At 40.9% G+C, this 21,004-nt stretch overlaps 1 protein-coding gene across 2 annotated transcripts in view; it reads left to right on the forward strand.

Moving 5' to 3' along the window:
* The window catches only part of RGS7BP (regulator of G protein signaling 7 binding protein), a 75,156-nt gene that overhangs the window by 34,904 nt on the left and 19,248 nt on the right, over positions 1 to 21,004 (forward strand). For both annotated transcript variants that reach the window (XM_034774593.1, XM_034774595.1), the window contains exon 3: positions 11,242 to 11,372. In XM_034774593.1, coding sequence (XP_034630484.1) covers positions 11,242 to 11,372 — 131 coding nt within the window. The remainder of the gene's footprint in view (positions 1 to 11,241; positions 11,373 to 21,004) is intronic.

Raw genomic sequence — 21,004 nt, forward strand, 5'->3', positions numbered from 1 at the left:
TATTGCTTCAATTCACTCCTGCTTTTTAAACCAACTTCTGTAAGTATAATTGCTCACTTAACTTTAACTCCTGTGGAGTATGGTTGAGATTTTCAAAGTAGATTAATTTTAATGGCAGACTGTCTAAAACCCCTAGACTGCTTTGAAAATCTCAACCTGCATATGTAAATATCTAACAGTAGGCCATAATCAGGAGTGCAATACATATTTGTAACTCTCATTCACTTTTTACTTGTGTATTACCAATACTTTAGTTTCCCTTTATTATTGTACATCTTAAATATATATATTTGCATCATTAAATACATTGATATTTGCAAGTGTGCCATATTGGCTTAGATTGTACTGTTTTAAAACTGTTCATATTGTTCACAAAATACTTTCCCTACAATTAACCCCAGGCTTCATCAAAAAGAAACTTTAAAAATAAAAGCTCATATCAAGCTCCCTAAATGACTTGGCTTTCCTATCCTTATAACTACATATAATACATCACTATGTATTTTTAAACATTGTTGATACAGTGTACAGCCTAGAACTGCACTATCCATTGTTAATGCCTGGCTACAATTTTCTGGTTGAAATAAGAAAATTAGGCCTGATTCTCCTCTCGCTTTTACCAGAACTACACTGGTGAAATTTACATTGATTTTAATGGAGCTACTCCTGTTTGACACCAGGATGAGTTTTGGAATAGCCTGTACAGTGTTTTCCAATTTGAATAATCATCCTAAAGATTTGTAAAGGGAACATAATAAAATTAAATTATCCATAAACTATTATGAAATATTTGCAGCTTAAGAAGTTTGTTTTGAGTTAAAAAGCAATAGCCATTTTCATATCTAATATTATTTTTGATTTCTAAGGAGGGGTAACCGATCCCAGCATATTCTTCTCGGTTTTAAACTGATTATCTGGATGCTGGACACAGAGTTCTCGTTTCTGCCGTACAGAAAAGATAATGGTATAAGAGCTCCCTCTATGGGCAATATATTAAATGTCTTAGCAGTCAGTTATTCACAAAGACAGGCATATTCTATGTATTATCAGTGCTCCATAAATCTATTTAGTTCAACTAATGTTAACAGGTGTATTTTTTTAAAGAAGCCCTAAGAAAAGAAAATTACTGAAGTACTCAGTGCCCAAAGTATAAAAGCTACACAGTGTTGCTGATTACTCTTAAAATTATAAATATGATTCAAAGAATAACCTGAAAAATACAGAATTTGAACTACTGGTATCATATGAATAAAACACTGCTAGAAATATGTTTTATGTGGCGTAAACTACAGAATGTTTAACTTTACTGTGAAATTGTTCTTAATAGGCAATATCAAAAACACACTAAATTTGTCTGCTAACATGTCAAAGTATTAGTTTCTGAGATAGTAAATAAACAGTAAGACAAAGAGATCTCCATATAGACAGAAGCATGAAACTTTTGCAATTAATTCAAGTTTTTAACACAAAAATTGTGAAATGTAGCATGTCAGATTTTTTTCCTCTTTTGCAACCACATTTTAGCACTCCTAAATGTTGGGGTTCTCAAACTCTGCATAGGGCATACCACATCTTAAAAGTGTCTATGGACCAACTCTCTTCCTGTTCATGACTATATAACATCCCTATGACAAGCACAGCATCGGTTTGCAGGGAAAATTATGAAAGTGTTTAACGCATTTTTTGCTAACTTTCAATGTGATTTAGCAGAGGGAACATGAGGAAATGTAAAGCTACATGACCAGCTCCAAGGATCACCAGCAAGAGTTCATACTGCTCTATTATTTATCGTGCAATAAGCCTTAGTATAGTCGAAGCCACTAACGGTTACCACAGGTATAGTGAAATTCCATTCACAGTGGAGTCAGAGCAGAGTTAAAGTCCTGAATTTTTTCCTTGTGTCTCAAATGGAATTTCACTCTACATATTATATAGATACATACATAAATGCTTGCACCTATTTTTAGACAAACTAGACAAAAATGAGATGTTTAAATTTTTTTTAATCTGAAGATATCAGAGATACCTAAATCAATATAAGTTATAAACTCGCCCACCAATTTATCTTGGGGGATGATCCTCTTAAGGAATTTGAATTGCATTTAAACATAATATTAAAAAATCAAGTTAGGTGGCAGTTTGACCATGACTGTCTAGTCAGTATAGTCAAGAAACAAGTCATGCTCAGCATCAGGTCTGTTAATCATGGGTAAATCCTGGGCCCAGTCCTTGCTGACATGACTTGTCCTTGACTATATTGCCTTGTCACCAACATGGCAGCTAACTGAATTGTTAAAATAAGGCTTAAACATGATTAAGGCTGGGATTTTTCAAAGGAAATCTAAGAAAGATGGTGCCCGACTCCAATTGAAATTCAATACAATTTAGGTTCAATTCCCTTAAGCTCCTTTGAATATCCTAGTTTAAATTTCCTCATGAAGACGAGGCTCAGACAAAGCTCTCCCCTGTGCAGAGGGCCAGCACAAGGCCTGTATATTACTTAAACCACAATTAAGTATTCTAAATAAGTCTAAACAGGTATTAAGTTGTGCACATGCCTTGTGCTGATCCTCTTGGTGAATTTCACCTCCCGGTTTGGACTGACCTTTACCATCTCCTCTAGCATATTTACCCTCTCAACTCATCCCTTCTCAAAAACCTGAGAGAACAGATAGGCTTCGAGTTTGTCCTGAACATCAACAGACTAAGGGAATTCCACAAATTACTCCCTCCAGTCCTCTAGGTGTACATTGCACAGCACTAGTCCCTTGGACTGGAGCAATGATCACCTACCAGATATGTTTTTAAGTGCTGTGTTCCCATGAGATTATCTGTACCCTCTCCTCATCTGCTTTGGGTGAGTAAAGAAATTGCCACTGCCCATGGGGCAGGAGTTAATAACTATTCCTGGCTCCCACCTGTGTTGCAGTAGATCACAGCAAGGAGCAAAGAGGAGCTGTTTTTTGTCTCATTGGGAAAGAAATCCTGCCAGTGTTCCTACAGCAAAAAGATACTAAGGTTGGCTTCTCTTATCGCGTAACTCCACTAACAACAAGCTTTCTGATAGTAATATCCATTGAATTATAAGAGAGCTCCCTTGGATATTAAAATGGCCTTCAAGGAGAAAATAGCCAAACGGGAAGCTGAAAAGTTGGTGGCTAACATTTATGTGGTGATGGTTTAAATTAATAAGATTATTACTACCATTTAAACAAAGACCAGATTACTATATATTTATTCATTGATACAATTGAATAATGGATTTTACAGCTATTCTTAGTTGTTAAACATCTCTTAAATTATCAGTATGTGTAAGTTACACTATGCACTGATCTTCTCTTACAGCATACGCTTTTATAGTGAGTGTAAGGGGAAAACCAAAGGCTTGTGTCACTTGACCTCATGGCAATGCCAAAGAAGATTGCTGTGAGAAACCAAACTGAGCTGACTACAATGAAGAGGGTTTTTAAGTACAATACAAAGGATGAATCATGAAGCTGGATTACAGTGAAACAATCAGGAATAGCAAAGAACCTTTTTTACAAGTTGGAATCTGAGGGTCAAATTCGGCCCTTGGGTCTGTGGCTTCCATTGAAGTAAATGGGAGCTACATACATGCATTTGAGAGCAGATTGTGGCTGAAAATAAGTGGAATCCTTTCAGAGACACTGTATAATAGAGCATTACAGTAATTGATCAACAGAACAGTGTAAGACTGAGTCAACAGGGGTCATAGTGTGGAGATAATTAGATGTTACTGTAGAAACGGGGCCAAATTATGGTCTTGGATGTCACTGCTAGTACTCTGGACTTGTATGGGTGTAAATAAGAGCAGAATTTGGCCTTTGATCTAACAATACATGAATAATATTGTTCAAAGGACAGTTTTCGGTCAGAAAGGACCATTCAATCACTTTTCTATATACGGTGGCTCTTTTCGAAATAATATTTTTTTGCACTCCTCAGGCACTTAAGCATTTATAAGAGCAAAAAGTGTCAGTTAAGACTTCTGTAACTGCTTTTTCTCATTTCTGTTGTAGCTTGTGGATGTACAGAAAGCCATTTAGATGTGGTACTTCAGTTAGCTGAAAAGTGTCCTTTCTTGTCAATAATTATTTAAATTGTAATATGCACAATTTTAAACTTCTACCCTTATCAGAATTGTAAGGAAGATCAGTTTTAAGGGTGGTTATTCAACATCTCCCCTTCTCAGAAACCAGACACTCTATGAGAAATGTACCATTTTCTCATCCAATCTTCAGTTCCTCACTTTTTTTTTTTTAGTGACAGCCATGAAGAAAGTGAGAGACACTGATTATTGTAAGTATAGTTTCCATAGCAACTATGACCCAAAAAAAGTTAGGTACAGTACTCCTCTTTCTCGTTTACACTCTCTAACACTTGAAAGAAACAGATGCACTGGATGGTAATCATTTTTATTGCAACGATTTTAGATAAAATAGATGATCATCTCTCAAGAGTGATTATTCTGGTACTCCTGCCATCTTATGATTTTGTTCAGTTTGGAAAGTCATCACTGACCCTGCAGAGTGCAGATGTGACTTTGCAACAACATATATGGATAAATTGTGCTATTAAGGCATATGCTGACATTGGGGACTTGACCCAAAACCCATTGAAGTTGATACGAGTCTTTCAGTTGATTTCAATGGGCTTTGAGGCACCGTGACATTTTTCTTCCACTTGGACAGCTGGAGGAGCTTGCAAGCTGCACCACACCTAAGGAGAATACAACCTGATCTCTTCCAGATGCATAGGGCCATGGACTGGTCTCTTTTGGGGTGTGTAAAAGAGTCCCCTTAGGTTTTTCTCCCAGACAGTGGGAGACCCTGACCAAGCCCAGTTATCTACACTGGCTGGCTTATGTTCAAGCCCGAGCTTCTCAGTCCTTGCAAGAGAGACCCCATCCTTTGCAGGCCTTTTTAGGTCTCTTCCAGTGGGGAATCAAAAGGAAAACAAATATTCCAACGCACCCAGGAATAACTTCTTCATGCAGCCAACTCAAGGGGGAAAAAGGCAAGACCAGCAGTACCTGCTTACTTCGGGGCTGTCTCCATAGTGGTTTTCTAGGAGTCCTTCTGGCTGGGTAGCTGAATCAGGCTCGCTCTGTCAGGCTTACCCTGGGAGTTCCCTGCACTCCCCATAGGATTGAGTGTGGAGGTCTCCTGGATGGCAGTTCCCCTTGTGGCTTCAGGAGTCACTCCAGCCCTTTTCTGCACAGGGTGATTGCTCCCCCTAGCTGACTGTAGTTTCCTCCTTTTTAAAGGCCTCCTCCACACTATACATGATTGACAGGGCTGGAGAGGTGGGGCTAGCCCCACACACAGAGCCTCTCTGGCCATAGGCACCAACTCCGTGGGTGCTCCGGGGCTGGAGCACCCACAGGGAAGCCCCCCTGTCAGCTCCCCCCAACCCCCCAGCGCCTCCCTCCACCGGCGGGCCCCACCGATCAGCACCTTCCTCTCCCTTCCCACGCCTTCTGCCCACCGCAATCAGCTGTTTCGCGGCGTGCAGGAAGCTGGAAGGGAGGGGAGAGGAGCGAGGACGCGGTGCACTTGGGAGAGGGGTGGGAAGAGGGGCAGGGGTGGAGAGGGGGCAGGAAGAGGCAGAGCAGGGGTGGGGCCATGGGGGAAGGGGTGGAGTGGGGGTGGGGCCTAGGGCAGAGCTCGGGGTCGAGCACCCCCCAGCACTTTGGAAAGTTGGCGCCTGTGTCTCTGGCACCTTCCTCATCTCTGTGGGGTCTATTAATCCTATCACAAGGTGGCTCAAAGGATATTAACAGGGAGCAGCCTGTGTGCAGTCAGGAAAGTACAGGGACTGCAATTGTGGGAGGTGAAATGAGGGAGAATCGCCTAGTGCCCCATTCAGTGGTGCTGGAACTGGGGGTGCTGCCGAACCCCTTGTCTTGAAGTAGTAATAATAAACACCAAAATACATGATTTCCATCATCAGCACCACCACTATAAAAATTGTTCCAGCACCCCTGTCTCCATCCTATCTTTGCAAATTCATGCAAAGGCTAGGCACAGTCCTTCCCACAGTGTTGCATCATCAACATTCCATGCAGTATTACACATGAGAATGTAGATGGCATAAAAGAAAATGAGAGCACTAATGTCTAAACTAAAAGTCGGAACAAATTAGGACAGTGAAGGCCTATGGAAAATCTAAACAAATACCAATTGACTATTATTAAACATATTTATCAAAGGGAAAAAACAATTGTGTGAGAATGACCCAAGGTACAGGAATAAAAAAAATGTTGCAAAGTCAGAAACTCTGCAGTGCTACATTTCAGAATTAAGTAGATTGGATTAGATGACCCAGGAGGTCCTTTCCATTCAGCCTACCTAGACTGTATTCTTCAGTAAAGCATATAAGAATCAAATGCTGCTCTTGGATCATACTTAGTTCCCCATTGTCACTTTGAATCCACTTCTGTAACTGCACCTTGCACACAACTTTTAAATCGCTGAGAGTTTTACATTCAGAGCAGCTACAAATTTACAGTTGATGCTGATCTCATTTCCACTGGTATAAATCAGGAGTAACCATTTACTTCAGTGGAGCTGTTCCTCATTTGCACCAGAGTAATGGAGATCAGCATCTGGCCTCTATGTTTTATCAAGTCTACTTTGGGCAACTCAAGTATGATTACATCAGTAATCCTTCCCAGCATCTGCCAACTAAAAAGGGTAATATTGTTAAATTTAACAACAGTATGGCAATCGTTATACTGGGGAAAGAGAAGAGTACATTTCAGATTACTAAGGGTTCATGGGACATATGGTTGCAGGTCACTAATATTTAGATTGTTTAAAAATGGAAGAAATTGTGAACATGCATAACTGCCAAGGACTTTAGGCTTAGATGTTCTTAGGATAATGCAGTGCTGAATACTATTGTGATGAGTGCATTAGATAGATTATAAAATACTGTAGTATATGTAGTAGACTCAAACATTGCCAGAAGAGCCATTATTAAGTGCATTTTTTAAAATTAAAACTTAGTGGTTCTTGCACCATATTTTTTCGTTTATGTTCCCATAGTGCTTTGAGACTACTTCTAAGCCGTGCCTTCAGCTCTAATTAGCACTCGGTATTAAGCTATCCTCCTGACTGAGAATTACTTAAACCTTCTGCACAAGGCCCTATTGTTTGAAAAGACAGCGAAGCTAGAACAAGAACAAATATATGTTGTCATTCATAGTCACAGAATTTTTTTAAGGGAATTGACTAAGAATTGAATCTGAGGTCAAACAGTGAATTGTTTGGGAAGCATGTGGATTTAAGCCCTTCATAAATACTTTCAGAATGCATAGTAACTTAGAAATTATGGCCAGTGACTGAAAAGAAAAGATATTTGGTCTTTAAGATACTGAGGATGGGGAAGTGGGAGACGATTGTGTCAGCATAGCCTTACTCAGAGTCAATGCCAAGATGCAGTAAATACGGTACGTATATAACATGATTTCTGAGGAAATGTACCCTTCACATTGAAAGCAGAAACCATAACATATAAAAGGCAGAAGTGAGTCAGCAGAAATGCAGATACTGTACTGTACCAGAGGGATAAGAAGGTACCTGGAATAATCAAGACTATTTCCCTGAATATGAGATGAAATTGGTCCTGAGAAGAGGACAAACCACAATAATTTTATTAATTATGCCAGCACTTCCCAGAAATTTTCTGATGGGCCCTGCCTTGCAATGGGCTGGCAAATGGGAGGCATCTTCCTGTGTCCTCTTTCTCCATATTTCAGGACAGGTTCTCTGTCCAATACTTAGGTCCTTTTTTACATTTTTCTTCCTTTGTCCTGTTTCCTTTGTGGGTTCTCCCATCCTCCCTTCTTTGTTCTGTTGTGTTGTGGCTCCTACTCCTTGTTCCACACTCACCAGACGGCTAATGCTCCTTGAGGCAGGAGCATCAATTGGTGGTTCCATGGGCCTGGGACACATGTGCTGTTGCAATTGAACTGAGTGCTGTCGGAGCAGAGAGGAGACGATTCAGCTGGCAGCCGGGGCCTAAGCCTGCAGCCTTGTATGTATCAGCTATAGGAGCAAGAATGGATGGTGCATGTCTTTCAAGAAGTCACTTGCTATTTTCCCCACAGCATCAAGTGTATCCTTCCTGTGGAACTGGGACAGATCCAGAGCCATGCACTGTCTTCCCCCTTTGTGCTTTTCCTTTGCCTGTGCCTCCCCTAAACTAGTTTGAGGCCTCTATAACCAGGCCTGTCCACCAGGCGGGAAAACACTTGACTCAAGCAGTACTCAGTGCAAGATAGTTCAAACTTCCATTTCTAAAAGAAATTTTGAAGGAGGAATTAAAATATTAAGACTAAACACAACAACGTGTGTTATGTATTCACAAGCCTGCTTTGGGAGTTGGATTGCCTTATAATCATAGGTGCAGACTCTGGGTGCTCCAGGGCTGTGATATGAAGCTTTGATGGGCCATGGAGAGAGCATTCCCTGTGTTTCCTCAGGGCAGAAACTCCAATTGCCTGGTCCTTGCACAGGGTATTCCCTTGAGACATTCCTCCAATGCATATATGCGTACGGATCATGGCCAGTCACAGTCTGGCCCTCTATCTTTGGCCCAGAATGCATGTGTGCATAAGTCCCATTGACATCAATGAAGTCAATGGGAGAAAAGCACATGGAATTTGCTTTTAACTTGTTAGAATTGACAGGAAATCCCAAATTGCAATTAGAGAGTTCACTGAAAAGCTGTAACCTGCATGTACAGTGGCCCGGGGGAATGGCTGTTACTCGTAGCGCTAGAGGATTTCAAGGTTCAAATCCCACAGAAACTCTGGCTAAGAGAGTGAAAGGTTATTTTTCCCCCCTCAGGAAGGAGGTTGATAAATTGGAGACTATTCAGAGAAGAGTTATGAGAATGATTAAAGGATTGGGAAACATGCCTTGGTGACTGAACTCCTTGAGTCTGTCTATTTAGGTTAACAAAGAAAAGGTTAAGGGATGACTTGGTTGTAGTCTACAAGTACCTCTATGGGGAATAAAACTTTGATAATGGGCTCTTCATTGTAGCATACAAAGGTATAACAAGATCCAGTGTCTGAAAGTTGAAGCTAGACAAATTCAGACTGGAAATAAGGTGTTTTTTTTTTTTAACAGTGAGAATAATTAGCCATTGTAACAACTTACTTAGGGCGGTGGTGGATTTTCCATCATTGGCAATTATTAAATCAAGAATGGATGTTATTCTAAAAGTCATGCTCTAGTTCAAGCAGTAATTAATTCAAAGAATTCTTATGGCCTGTGTTATACAGCAGGTCAGACTAGATGATCTTGTCTACTAATCTATAAATCAATGTTAATTTGAACTGAACTTGTTGGTACGAAATCAGTGCAAACTGCTGGGATTTTGCTTAGAAGTTTTAAGCCTTTCTGCTGACAGCAAAAAAATGAAGTTAACCTTTCACCCATCCCACAGTTAGACAAGCATCAGTGACAGCTTAGCCTCTTGCCATAGAGTACCTATTTGACTGGGTTAAATGAGCATTGTTTGCTGTAGGTCTCAAAACACTTCAATCTTGATTGATGTTAAGAAATTATTTGAGCCTAATACCAGAAGTAACAGAGTAGAGTTGTTGCAAATCATTTATCAAGTTAGTTGCTTCAGTTCCCTTGAGAAAGCCCACAAGTCTAATTTTATTTCAACATAAGAGGCTCTGTAGAATTATCAATTTAGCTGCAGGAAATCACATCTTTAAACAATGCTGGCAAATCTTTTTGTTGGTAAAACTTCATTTATAATATCCCTGCTCTAGAAATCTAGAGACATGCTATGAAATTTATCCAGCCCCATATTGCTGCTGCTCAAGATGCCTTTAGGTTCAACATTTATTCAGTAAAGCAAGTGTTTATATCTGTTTTATAATCCAGTTTTCTATTTTATTTGTCTTTCTTTTGCTGAAATCCTAAATCCTTGAATTGAACAACTGTATAATTAAAAATGCTACTGGCAAAGGTAATTGTGAGCCCACCTTTTAAACTTGGCTGGACAAATCTTTTCTTTGGATACTCAAATGAACAGCTAGGCTTGTAAAATAAACATTTTTATGCCTAAATGCTATTTTGAGCCTACAAATGTGGGATTTAGATGTCCAATTTGGCACCCAGGTTTGAAAAGTGGACCCTGTATGTGGCAAAATTATTTTATCTGTGTTCTAAACAGTCAACTAGAGATTACGCTCAGTCTGAAAATTAGTGAATGGATTTTTTTGGTCCTTGTCCTTCTTTCTACAATTATTATGACAAAGATGCTGCTCAAAAAGAACCTCTTCCAAAAGTCCTATAAGCCCCAGACTTCCCCACACTGTAGTGTTGGCTAATCAGATGACTAACATTTTAAACACAGAGAATAACAATTGAAAAAGAAATTCATACAGAAGTCATGAAACTAAAAAATTGTACCCTCAACTTCATCATTCAACCACTCCAGCCTATCCTATCCCCAGGCTTGGTTTGAGTGCTGTGTTTTTAGATTGTATATTGTTAGGGCAGGGACCTTGTCTTCCTACTTTTCTGTGAAGTACTTAACACACTGGTGGATCATATTCATTATTAGGTTTCATGTATTAATGCTGTAACAATAACATCTAAGCAATACAAAACAAGAAGTTATAACCAAAGACCCTACTAGATTACAGAAATCGTGTGCCTGACCCTGAATTTATGCCTCTACATAGTACAATTACACTAGGACTACATGAGTCTACCACCGCCACCAAAGTTATACTCCCCCAGCGCACATGGAGAAGGAACAAATGCTCAGACTTTGCAGGTTACAAATTAATTTTTCTGCTTTTGTCAAAAAAAAAATGTGCAGGGGGAAGTAAGGATTATACACGCTAGAAGAGACTTCCCACAGTTCAGAGAAAGCTTGTGAGAGAATGAGTAAAACTTACGAAGTAATAAAGAATAAAACACCTCCTGGATCTTGATATTAGAGGGAAATACAGAATTTATCACTTAAATTGTTTTAAATATTTAAACACTTCATGAATGACAGGAGGGGGAGAAGTTAAATTGAATGTTTTGTATAATATGTCTAACGTTTATATGACTAAAGACTTATTTTAAATAAAATTCTCTAGAAATAACAAGTTTTCCATATGTTTTACAGACAGTTAGTTGAAGGCTGTATTAAACAAGTATATTTTAAGTACAGTCTTCCTCTTTTTTGTTGCAGCCCAGAAGATGGAGAGATTCATCCTGAAATCTGTAGACTATACATTCAGTTGCAATGTTGCTTAGAAATGTACACAACAGAGATGCTCAAATCCATATGTCTGCTAGGATCCCTCCAGTTTCATCGGAAAGGTATTGAATTACACAAACACATCACAGACACTAACCTTCAAAATTGACCTCTTTTTAGTTTTTCTTGGGTAGACATATAGTATGTATAGCAATAAATTCCTGAATGGTCTGTACAGTAGAAGGATTCACATAAGCGGTGGTTCTACGATGATGTCACCATCCTTATAAAAGTGTGTCACATCAGGTGTGCCTATCTAATGTATTATTGTGATTTAAGAGCCTGGAATTGGAATAATGTTTGACCCAAAATGGGAAGTTTTAGCTTCCAGTACCAGTTATTCAGATTCCACTGAACAAGATATGCTGTACATTTGCTGGAATAAATAAGGCAGAATGTTGGGTTCTGAAAATTTTTGATTCAAAAGTATCAAAACATTTCATTTCAGGCTACCTTGACATTAAATTGCGACAGCCTGAGCTGCCATGATGCCTCGTGGGAGTTGTAGTTCAGGTGCTTTATTCCCCCAGTCGCCTCCATAGGCTGGACTTCATCTCCCATCATGGTCATGAGACTCCCATGATGCACCACAGCTGTTCAGCCAGAGTGCTGATTTATTTTGGGGTGGAGAGGTTTACTCGTATTGCTGAGCACTGTGCATTTCTCTGTGCAATGGGGCCCAACTGTGTATTTCCTACACACTGATGAGCACTTACTCATGCAAATAGGCCTATTAACTTGAAAGACATGAATGAATGTTCACAGTTGTGAACAATAGTTGCACAGTCACAAAACTACAGGAGAACTTTAAATCTCTAAGATCTATAGTTAACACCTAATACTTGCCATTACCAGTCCCTATTTTCAGGCACTTGTAACTTTGTCAAACATCCGCCATTCAAGCTAATTTTCCATGTTTGCTCTTTGATTTGTTTTAAAAAAAAAAGTTTCAATAAAATCAGTTTTGTCATTTCCAAGAATGAAGTTTGGCAAATTAGCTAATTTTTCCTACGTTAAATATTTTCCCAGACGTTTCTTTGAAGAGCTCTAGTCCCTCCATTGCTTTGGAGCACTGATATGACTTTGGTAGGGGGACTGTGCTGGGATCAGATCAGAGCCTTTTACTTTCACCAGGAAAATCCACGCAAATATGGCCAAGTTATAAGCCTCTGAAAATCATTATTTGCACGTACTCAGCAGAACTTTGTAAGAGGCTTTCTGCTCGAATCACCACACATTCCATCTGCACCGAACATACTCCAGCCCCACACAACTCCGACATGCCAACAACATTGAGCATGTTCCAAAGTCTCATTCAAACTCCTTCACAAGAAGTACAGACCTATAGCTCCAGACACAGCAGTACCCCATCCACTTTGTCCTAAGGAGGGTGTGCTAGGTTGGAAGCCAGCAGAAGACCTTCCACTGCCTAGTGTTAATAAGGTTTACTTCACAGCCCTTATTACTGAGCAAGGCCTTACATCTCTTACTACAGGAGACAGTCAAGAGTCATTGCCCAGTCTCACAAATGGGCTGGCAGTTTGTACAAGGTGATTGCTGGCGGAGATAGCTGTGGCAACCTGTCTCCACTATGGCAGATCCACATATCATCCACGTAAGCTAAACCACCCCTCAGGCTGCACGTAGAAGATCTAGATGCTTGGCTGTGCTGTCTTTAATTACTAAATGCCACCTCCCTCCAGACCCAGGAATAGAAGCCAGTAATCCTGATTCTCGCCTTTCTACTGCTGTCTAGTAAATGTCTGGAAGTTGAAGCTAGACAAATTCAGAATGAAAATAGGGCATTGTTTTTTAACAGTGAGGGTGATTTACTATTAGGACAAATTTACCCAGGGTCAAGGTGGATTTTCCATCACTGACCAAGACTGGATTTTTTCCTAAAACTATGCTTCAGGAATTATTTCGGGAAGTTGTGTCAGGCTGGGTGATCACAGTGGTCACTTTTGGCCTTGGAATCTATGAAAACAGTTGTGTAAACCACTGGCAAAGCACATGCATTCTGTCCCTATGTTTCTGTTGAGCCACAGAGTATAACAATGTATTGAGATACCCCAGTTACTCCTTTAGTACAAGTGTTAATTGGGGGAGGGACAGTTCAGTGGTTTGAGCATTGGCCTGCTAAACCCAGGGTTGTGAGCTCAATCCTTGAGGGAGCCACTTGGGGATCTGGGGCAAAAATCAGTACTTGGTCCTGCTAGTGAAGGCAGAGGGCTGGACTTGATGACCTTTCAAGATCAGTTCTAGGAAATAGGATATCTCCATTAATTTAATTTAAATTTTGACTACTTTGATAGCTGGATCCGCTGGTATCGGAAAGTTTTTACCTACGAGAGACCCACCAAAGTAAATACGAACTTATCACCCTGATCGCAAAGACCACATCAAGGGATTTGTTGGTTTTGCCCAATGTGGGTTGTGCAAACTGACAAAGTTTAGTAATACATTGATTTTTCACTATCCCTGTTTATATTAAGCCACATGCTTTGTAGCTAAGATTGTTATAGTAAGTGCTCCTGGATGGGTTTATTAAGCTTTTTAAACTACAGGCTGAGATTTTTCCAGGAATGAAGGTTCTTATACCCCTCAGAGATGTTGTTCTTCTAGTGAAAGTTCATCTTTCCTGTAAAAGTTAGGTCTGATTTCCTGAATAATTTCATATTTGTTTAACCATCCACTGAATGTAATGTAACTATAAATAATACTTTATATGTTCATGTATATGTTCAGATTTGCTCGATGGTCACAGGCGGCTGGTTGGTTTGGACCATATTTGTGCTAGCTATCCTGGAAAAAAAGAAGCCACAACCTCTCCTCAAAATATACTAACATTCTTTTCAAGGCAAGATAGAAATTCCATCATTATTGGCATTTTAATGCTAGATATTTGCATCAAAAGGATTTGTCCATGTCTAATTACAGGAGGTAGCTAAAGTGGAAATCCTTTTTATTCACTCACAATCAGAGTAAGATTTGTGATTGGTGAATAGCTTATTTTTAGATATATGGATATTCATAAAATATTGCAGTCTAGAAATAACTAAAGCCTCTTCTGTAGTTTGTACATACAGTAACTCCTCACTTAATGTCCTCCTGCTTAACATTGTTTCAAAGTTACATCGCTGCTCCATTAGGAAACATACTCGTTTAAAGTTGTGCAATGCTCCCTTATAACGTCGTTTGGCTAACTTTACAAGGGAGCATTGCACAAGTTCCTCTTCTCCGCCTCCTCCCCCTCCCTTCCTCCCTCCCTCCCAGCACTCCCCCCCCCCCCCAGCACCAAACAGCGGTTTGGCGGCGCTTAGGACTTTCTGGGAGGGAGGGAGGGAGCGGGGAAGGCCCAGGGCTAAGGGGACCCCGCTTTGAAGGGGAAAGCGCCACTTCTCTACGGCCGTTGGCTGCTGCACGGCTGCCCCTGCTCCTCCTGAGTCCTCTGGCCTGTGCTTACAGGGCCGCATTCCGAAAGGGGCTTTAGAGCTGCAGGCCAGGGCCCCGGGGCCCCCTTAGCCCAGGGCCCTGCAGCCCCTAAAGCCCCTGCATTCCAGGTGGCCCTGCCTGCCGGGGCAGGGGGCAGCTCCCAGAATCGCGGCCATGGGGGCGGTGCTGTGCTGCGCAGAGCCACCTGCACACCCCCTGCACCAAACAGGAGCTGCCCCAGGTAAGTGCTCTGCACCTCCTGCCTGCCCCAGCCCTGAGCCTCCTCACGCACCCCCACCCTGAGCACCCTCCTGCACCCTAACTCCCTCCCAGACCCCGCACCTTCACTCTGAGCGCCCTCCTGCACCCTAACTCCCTCCCAGACCCCGCACCCCCACTCTGAGCACCCTCCCAGACCCCGCACCCCCACCCTGAGCACCTTCCTGCACCCTAACTCCCTCCCAGACCCTGCATCCTCACTTTGAGCACCCTCCCAGACCCCGCACCCCCACCCTGAGCACCNCCCCGCACCCCCACCCTGAGCACCCTCCTGCACCCTAACTCCCTCCCAGACCCTGCACCCTCACTCTGAGCACCCTCCCACACCCTAACACCCTCCCAGACCCTGCACCCCTAGCCATGAGCCCCAGGGGTAAGCCAGGGGCACCTCCCCACCACAGTACAGTATATAATGCCTTTTGTCTGACCCCAAAAAATTTCCTTGGAACCTAACCCCCCGCATTTACATTAAATCTTATGGGAAAATTGGATTTGTTTATCGTCGTTTTACTTAAAGTTGCATTTTTCAGGAACATAACTGCAATGTTAAGTGAGGAGTTACTGTACTTTTGCACCACTGATATTTAGGAGTAAGCAATGGGGGAGCTTCTCAAACTGAAAGATACCTATTCCCACCCCAAAAGAAGCAGCATGAACAGTCCGAGTTACAGGATTAATAGAGTCATAGTGTTCGATAGCTACTAAAACATGTTTTTCTTAAAGCTACCTGACAGATTGCACTGTACTTCCCAATAGCAGTCATTAATAGTTTATTCAGGGGACTTACCAGCCAAGAGAGATAGTCAGCTGTTGAATTCAGCCATTTTTTTCACTGTAGTGGTTATCATTTTAAAGTCAGCATTTACCAAGTTACTACATAGTAGTATTTGAGTTAGTGCAGTTATGTCCTAATCTAAGCATAGGGAAAATAATATTTCAAGTGTCATTGCCATAGGCCGTAAGTTTTGTCATGTACTGACTTAACAGTGACCACAATCATTTGTCTCAAAGCATCTAGAGCAAGTATTGGAAGAATCTTTAATAAATAAATTGTTTCTTATAATTATGTCTGGGGGAGGTGAAGAGTGAGATGTTTGGTATTAACCAATAAAATATGTTGTTCTTATATAGAGAATACTTACCTTGCATCCTAGATTCTAAGGCAATATAAAGAGGTAGATAAGTATCATCTCAGTTTTACAGATAGAGAAACAACAGGTTTAATAACTTGCACAAGATCACACATGAAGTCAATGGTTGAACTCAGAATAGAACCTGAGTTTCCCAGTTCCCACTCCCCAGTAGACAACACTACACAGAGGAGAGAGTTTTCTGTCATTGCAGCCTTATTCCCTCATTTGCTTAAATGTTTAAATCCTGTCACACCTGCTGAAAGTTTCCAAATGTGATCTGGGCAGCCAGTAGGGATTCCATAATTTACCAGAAATCTTAAAAACACAAACTAAGATGACCCATCCTACACAGTACTTCTTTAACATTGTGCAAGTGGATCAGACAATTTTCGTCACTATTTTTCAGAAATAGCTTCTTGTTTCCAGGGGGCTTAGCACAACTTGTCAGTTGTTTGACATCTTAAAAATCTATTTATACCTGACCACTAGACCAGCAGTGTAACTAGCATTATGAATGACCGCAGTAAGAGACTTAACTTTAACACTTTTCAGAGTAGCAGCCGTGTTAGTCTGTATCCGCAAAAAGAAGAAGAACAGGAGTACTTGTGGCACCTTAGAGACTAACAAATTTATTAGAGCATAAGCTTTCGTGGACTACAGCCCACTTCTTCGGATGCAACTTTAACACTGTTGTGGGACAGAAGAGATAATCAAGATATGTGTATTCACTCTTCATAGAAAAGGCAAAGAAAATAGTTCATTTTTCTGTTATGTCTCTATTTTAGTCTCTTAGACACTGAGGTGTGCCTTGCTGGAGTCATTACTGTGGCTGCCATATTTTAACCAACAATCTTTTAGCGCATGTTGAATCCTAAAACATGTATTGTTTCTCATCATACCAACTTTTCCATCTAACAGAATTAAACTTTTGTGCCCACTTCTTTAAATTCATTCCTTAAGGAAAAGGTTTATACACTTGGGCCTGCATTATAATACTTGTATCTGGGGACAAATAGACCCTTCGATCATTACAGAGTGCTTTGTGTTGTTTCCTATATCTAGCTTTTTTAAGCTTTTCAACAACATCTAAGTAGTAATGTTTAGAATACACATCCAATTAATTTTTCTTATCTACTAGGTGTAATACCCATAGAAATAGTAAATGATTCCAGTATTTACTAATATTGTTAAAATGTATGTATATGTCTGACCTTTTCCCCACTGCTAGCAGGTATATAATTACTTGGCAGGTCTTGTGGTTCATTTTTGAATTGCAATAATATATTTTCCATTTTCTGTTCCTCTAACCTGTCAGGGAAGTTTTAAAAATCTCTCTTGAGACTTCAACAATTTCTGTTCTTATTTTGGAGCCAGCAGCTTCAAGTAGAATAACATGCAGACTGTTCACACCAACCTGCGGCTAATAAATAATAATCCGGGTTCTTGTACATTGACCAGACATAGCCAAGCAAGCTGCAGATTTGACAAGAGCATGAAAGCTGAGGCTGTCTGCTTCTTATGATGCTCTTTCCCCAGGGGACCCCAGCCAGCTCTTTCATAGAGGGCCTAGCAGGAGATAGATGCTTTTCTGGAGATTAATGGAACATCAGACCACAAGTTGAAGTGCCAGGATTCAAGTACTTTTTTTCCTTCCATCCCCAAACTTTCCCATCTCTCTCTATTGTTGAATAAACATTCCTACATTGACAGTACAGAATACAAGGCTTCCTGTAGAGTGATTTCCTGCACACTTACAATCTTCAAGACAACTTCACTGCTGCCATACAGCCTCTGTTAGAAAAGACAGACGCCAATATCCATTACTTCTTTGTATAGCTATAACACACACAGTCACAGCGAGGCTAACAGCCAAAAATATGTCCAGTTTTGCTATGTAGCAAGTATGCTGAGGGAAGGGGTTCTTTGTCAGTTTATTTCTATAGTACACACAAAAAGCTATGTCAAAAGACCATTATTAAGGTGCCAAAGTCAAGAACTCAGAAATTGGGAAATACCAGAATTAAGGTGGTCTGTGCCATTTGTACTATCTTAGCAGTGTCTAGTTATCTTCCCTTTTGCCTGCTCCAAATACCTTTCCAGTGCAAATGCTTTGTCCTGGAGGGAAGGCAAAGCTGGAACTATTAAGTATCAATTAGAAAAAAAATGCATGACTTCGGAGGAGTGTGGGGGAGCAGATTCCTTGAACTCCAGAGCCAGCCGCTAATATCCATTTCCATCTGGAGTACAGCACCACTATTGCTCCTTCTCCCCCCCCCCCGCCCCCCAGTAAAAGAACAGGTACCCGAAAAATCTCTGGAATGTCAGCAGGCAAAGATTTGTCTACTGGAAGCTCTATAAGTAGCTGAAAAACCAGGAGAATGCAGGTCTCCCAGCCCCTGGACAGGATAGCTGCTGCTGAGGGCACTGAGTGTATGATGGCTGTGGTGAAGAAGGTTGCTGCAGACACAATAGATATCCAGGTCACAACACCTCAATTAACTCTTCCCTGCAAGTGTTGACAGGACAGGTGAAGGAAGCAGAAGGGAGAAAATGGAAGATCAGGTACAAGGGAGCTCAGTCCAGGTGCAGAGAAGCCTAACCAAGTTATCTTCTCTTAAATCTAAAGTGGCAGATATTGAGGGAAGGTCTTAATGTAATAATTTAAGAATTATAGGAGTACCTGAGTGAGCAGAGAAAGGCAACCCCCTAGAATTTGTTTCCTGGCTTCTTTCAGAAGTGCTCAGTCTGCCATCTGATTTTAAATTTGATTTAGAGAGAGCACATAGATCCCTGGCTCCTAAGTTGGCCTCAGATGCCAAACCTCGTGCACTGATTGTCAAATTTATCAGATTTACTGTAAAAGAAGACATAATGCAGCTTGCTTGTGGAAAAAAACTATTTTGGGGGATGCCACAAAATGAGAATGATTATTCAAGATTTTGCAAAAAGACACGGTTAAACAGAGATCAGCTTTAGAAGAGCAAGGGAATTTGCCAAGCACTGGGTGCACAAATATTTTATAAAGTTTCCAGCTCAGTTTCATGTCAAGGCTAGTAAGGAAGTACATCTGTTCCAAAAGCCACGAGCAGCAGAAAGTTTCTTAAATAGCCTGCAGTGAATTGAGTACCTGTTCTGTTTTATACCAAGTTTACTTTCCAGTTATGTCTGCCCTACCTGCACTTATGAGCTTATCCAGTTACCATGACTCATTCACTTATTTGGGTTCTATCTCCTGCTTCAAGCTGATACTTTAACAATTTTTGGGACATGTATAACAATTCTCATCAAATGACTAAATGTGAAGCAGGGGAGTTAAGGAAACACCTCATCCCAAATTGATCTTATGGGAATGAGCTGACTGAGGAAAGGGTGGATTTAAATTGCATATTAACAATATTAATTACCTTTGCTTCTGCATTTGTGCTGGGGAATCAATGAAACATTTGACAACATCCCTAAATGAACATCAACATGAATGAACTATTTGTTTGTGATCATTCAAGGCCTATGTGTTAGCTGAGCACTGATGTACACCAAAGAGATCACTAGGGGGCAAATTTGAGGGCTCCAATGCCATTTTTTAAAATTGGTGCCAGTGGGAGACCCTGCTGTATCCTTACTGCTCGGGGTCCTCAAAGCCCAGCAGCTTGGGCTGGAAATCTGAGAGACAGCTCTCCTCCCTGCAAGATGTCATGGAAAGCTGCACAGGGCTGAGCAATGTAGTTGTACCCCCTATGGAACAACGGAGCAAAGGAGAAGACCATTGCAGGTTGCTGAGCTATATGGACAGTGATTTCTGCCCTCCCTATCAACTGCTACTTCCTCCCTCTCACCCTGCTCACCCCTTTTCCCCAGTCCGCTAACTTTCTCTCCCCGATGTCCTCCCTCCACCCCCCCTACTTCCCCAGTCTCTTTCCCCTTGTTGCCACTTCCCCCACCTTCTATAAGCTCAACTCCATGTACATGAACGTAAAGTATAAAATTAATATAGATGAGTCACTTGTTCAGTTGGAGTATTTGTTGTATTCTTTGGTGCAGTTATTTACAGTTTGAGGGAGTAGTTAGATTTCTCCTCTGTTAGCTGTATGTTTACTTAATGTGGGGAAGGGAAACTGCATGTTTGGTTGTAAACTAAAAGTGGGAAGGGCTATGTGGCCATGAGAAAGTGATCCTCAAAATATACTGTGTCTCATTCAGTGCAGCAAGCTCTATTACTCATACTCTGGTGTTTGGTTCAGCAAACTGAAAAGATTACAAATTAGGGGATAATATATTACATTTGTGAAATGTTCGCTCCCTTTCTAATGCCTTATAATATAGGTATTAATTTGTGGGATGGGAATAATAGGATGCCTGTTAAAAATAATAATTTAAGTAGTGGATATTGGTGGAGCCTCTTGGTGCGTCTTCCCAGCCCGCCTCTACTGAATTGGTTTCATTTTGTTTATAGTGTTTATTTTGGGGTGGAGAGGTTTACTCATATTGCTGAGCACTGTGCATTTCTCTGTGCAATGGGGCCCAACTGTGTATGTTGGATAATTGTTGCAAATACATTGTGCTCTACTATGCTTGGTAATAAGTAATAGTGGTAATATGTATGTTTTGTGTTTTTATGTTTTTGCTTTAACTTGTCTTTTTGTGCTCTTCCCTCCCCCTCTCCGGAGCCCTCTCCTCCCTATTCCCTGGAAGTCTGGCAAGTGGCAAGCATCTGGCAAGGTAATCCAAAATATCTAGAATAAGCATCTGAGACATTTCATCCATAGACTTCCCCCCTCATGGGTTTCTGAATGGGGAGTAGGATGGGATGTAATAGAGCAAATAATACAAACATTCCATCACCTCCATTT

The sequence above is a fragment of the Trachemys scripta genome, chromosome 6 (assembly GCF_013100865.1).
Source record: "Trachemys scripta elegans isolate TJP31775 chromosome 6, CAS_Tse_1.0, whole genome shotgun sequence".
NCBI lineage: Eukaryota > Metazoa > Chordata > Testudines > Emydidae > Trachemys > Trachemys scripta.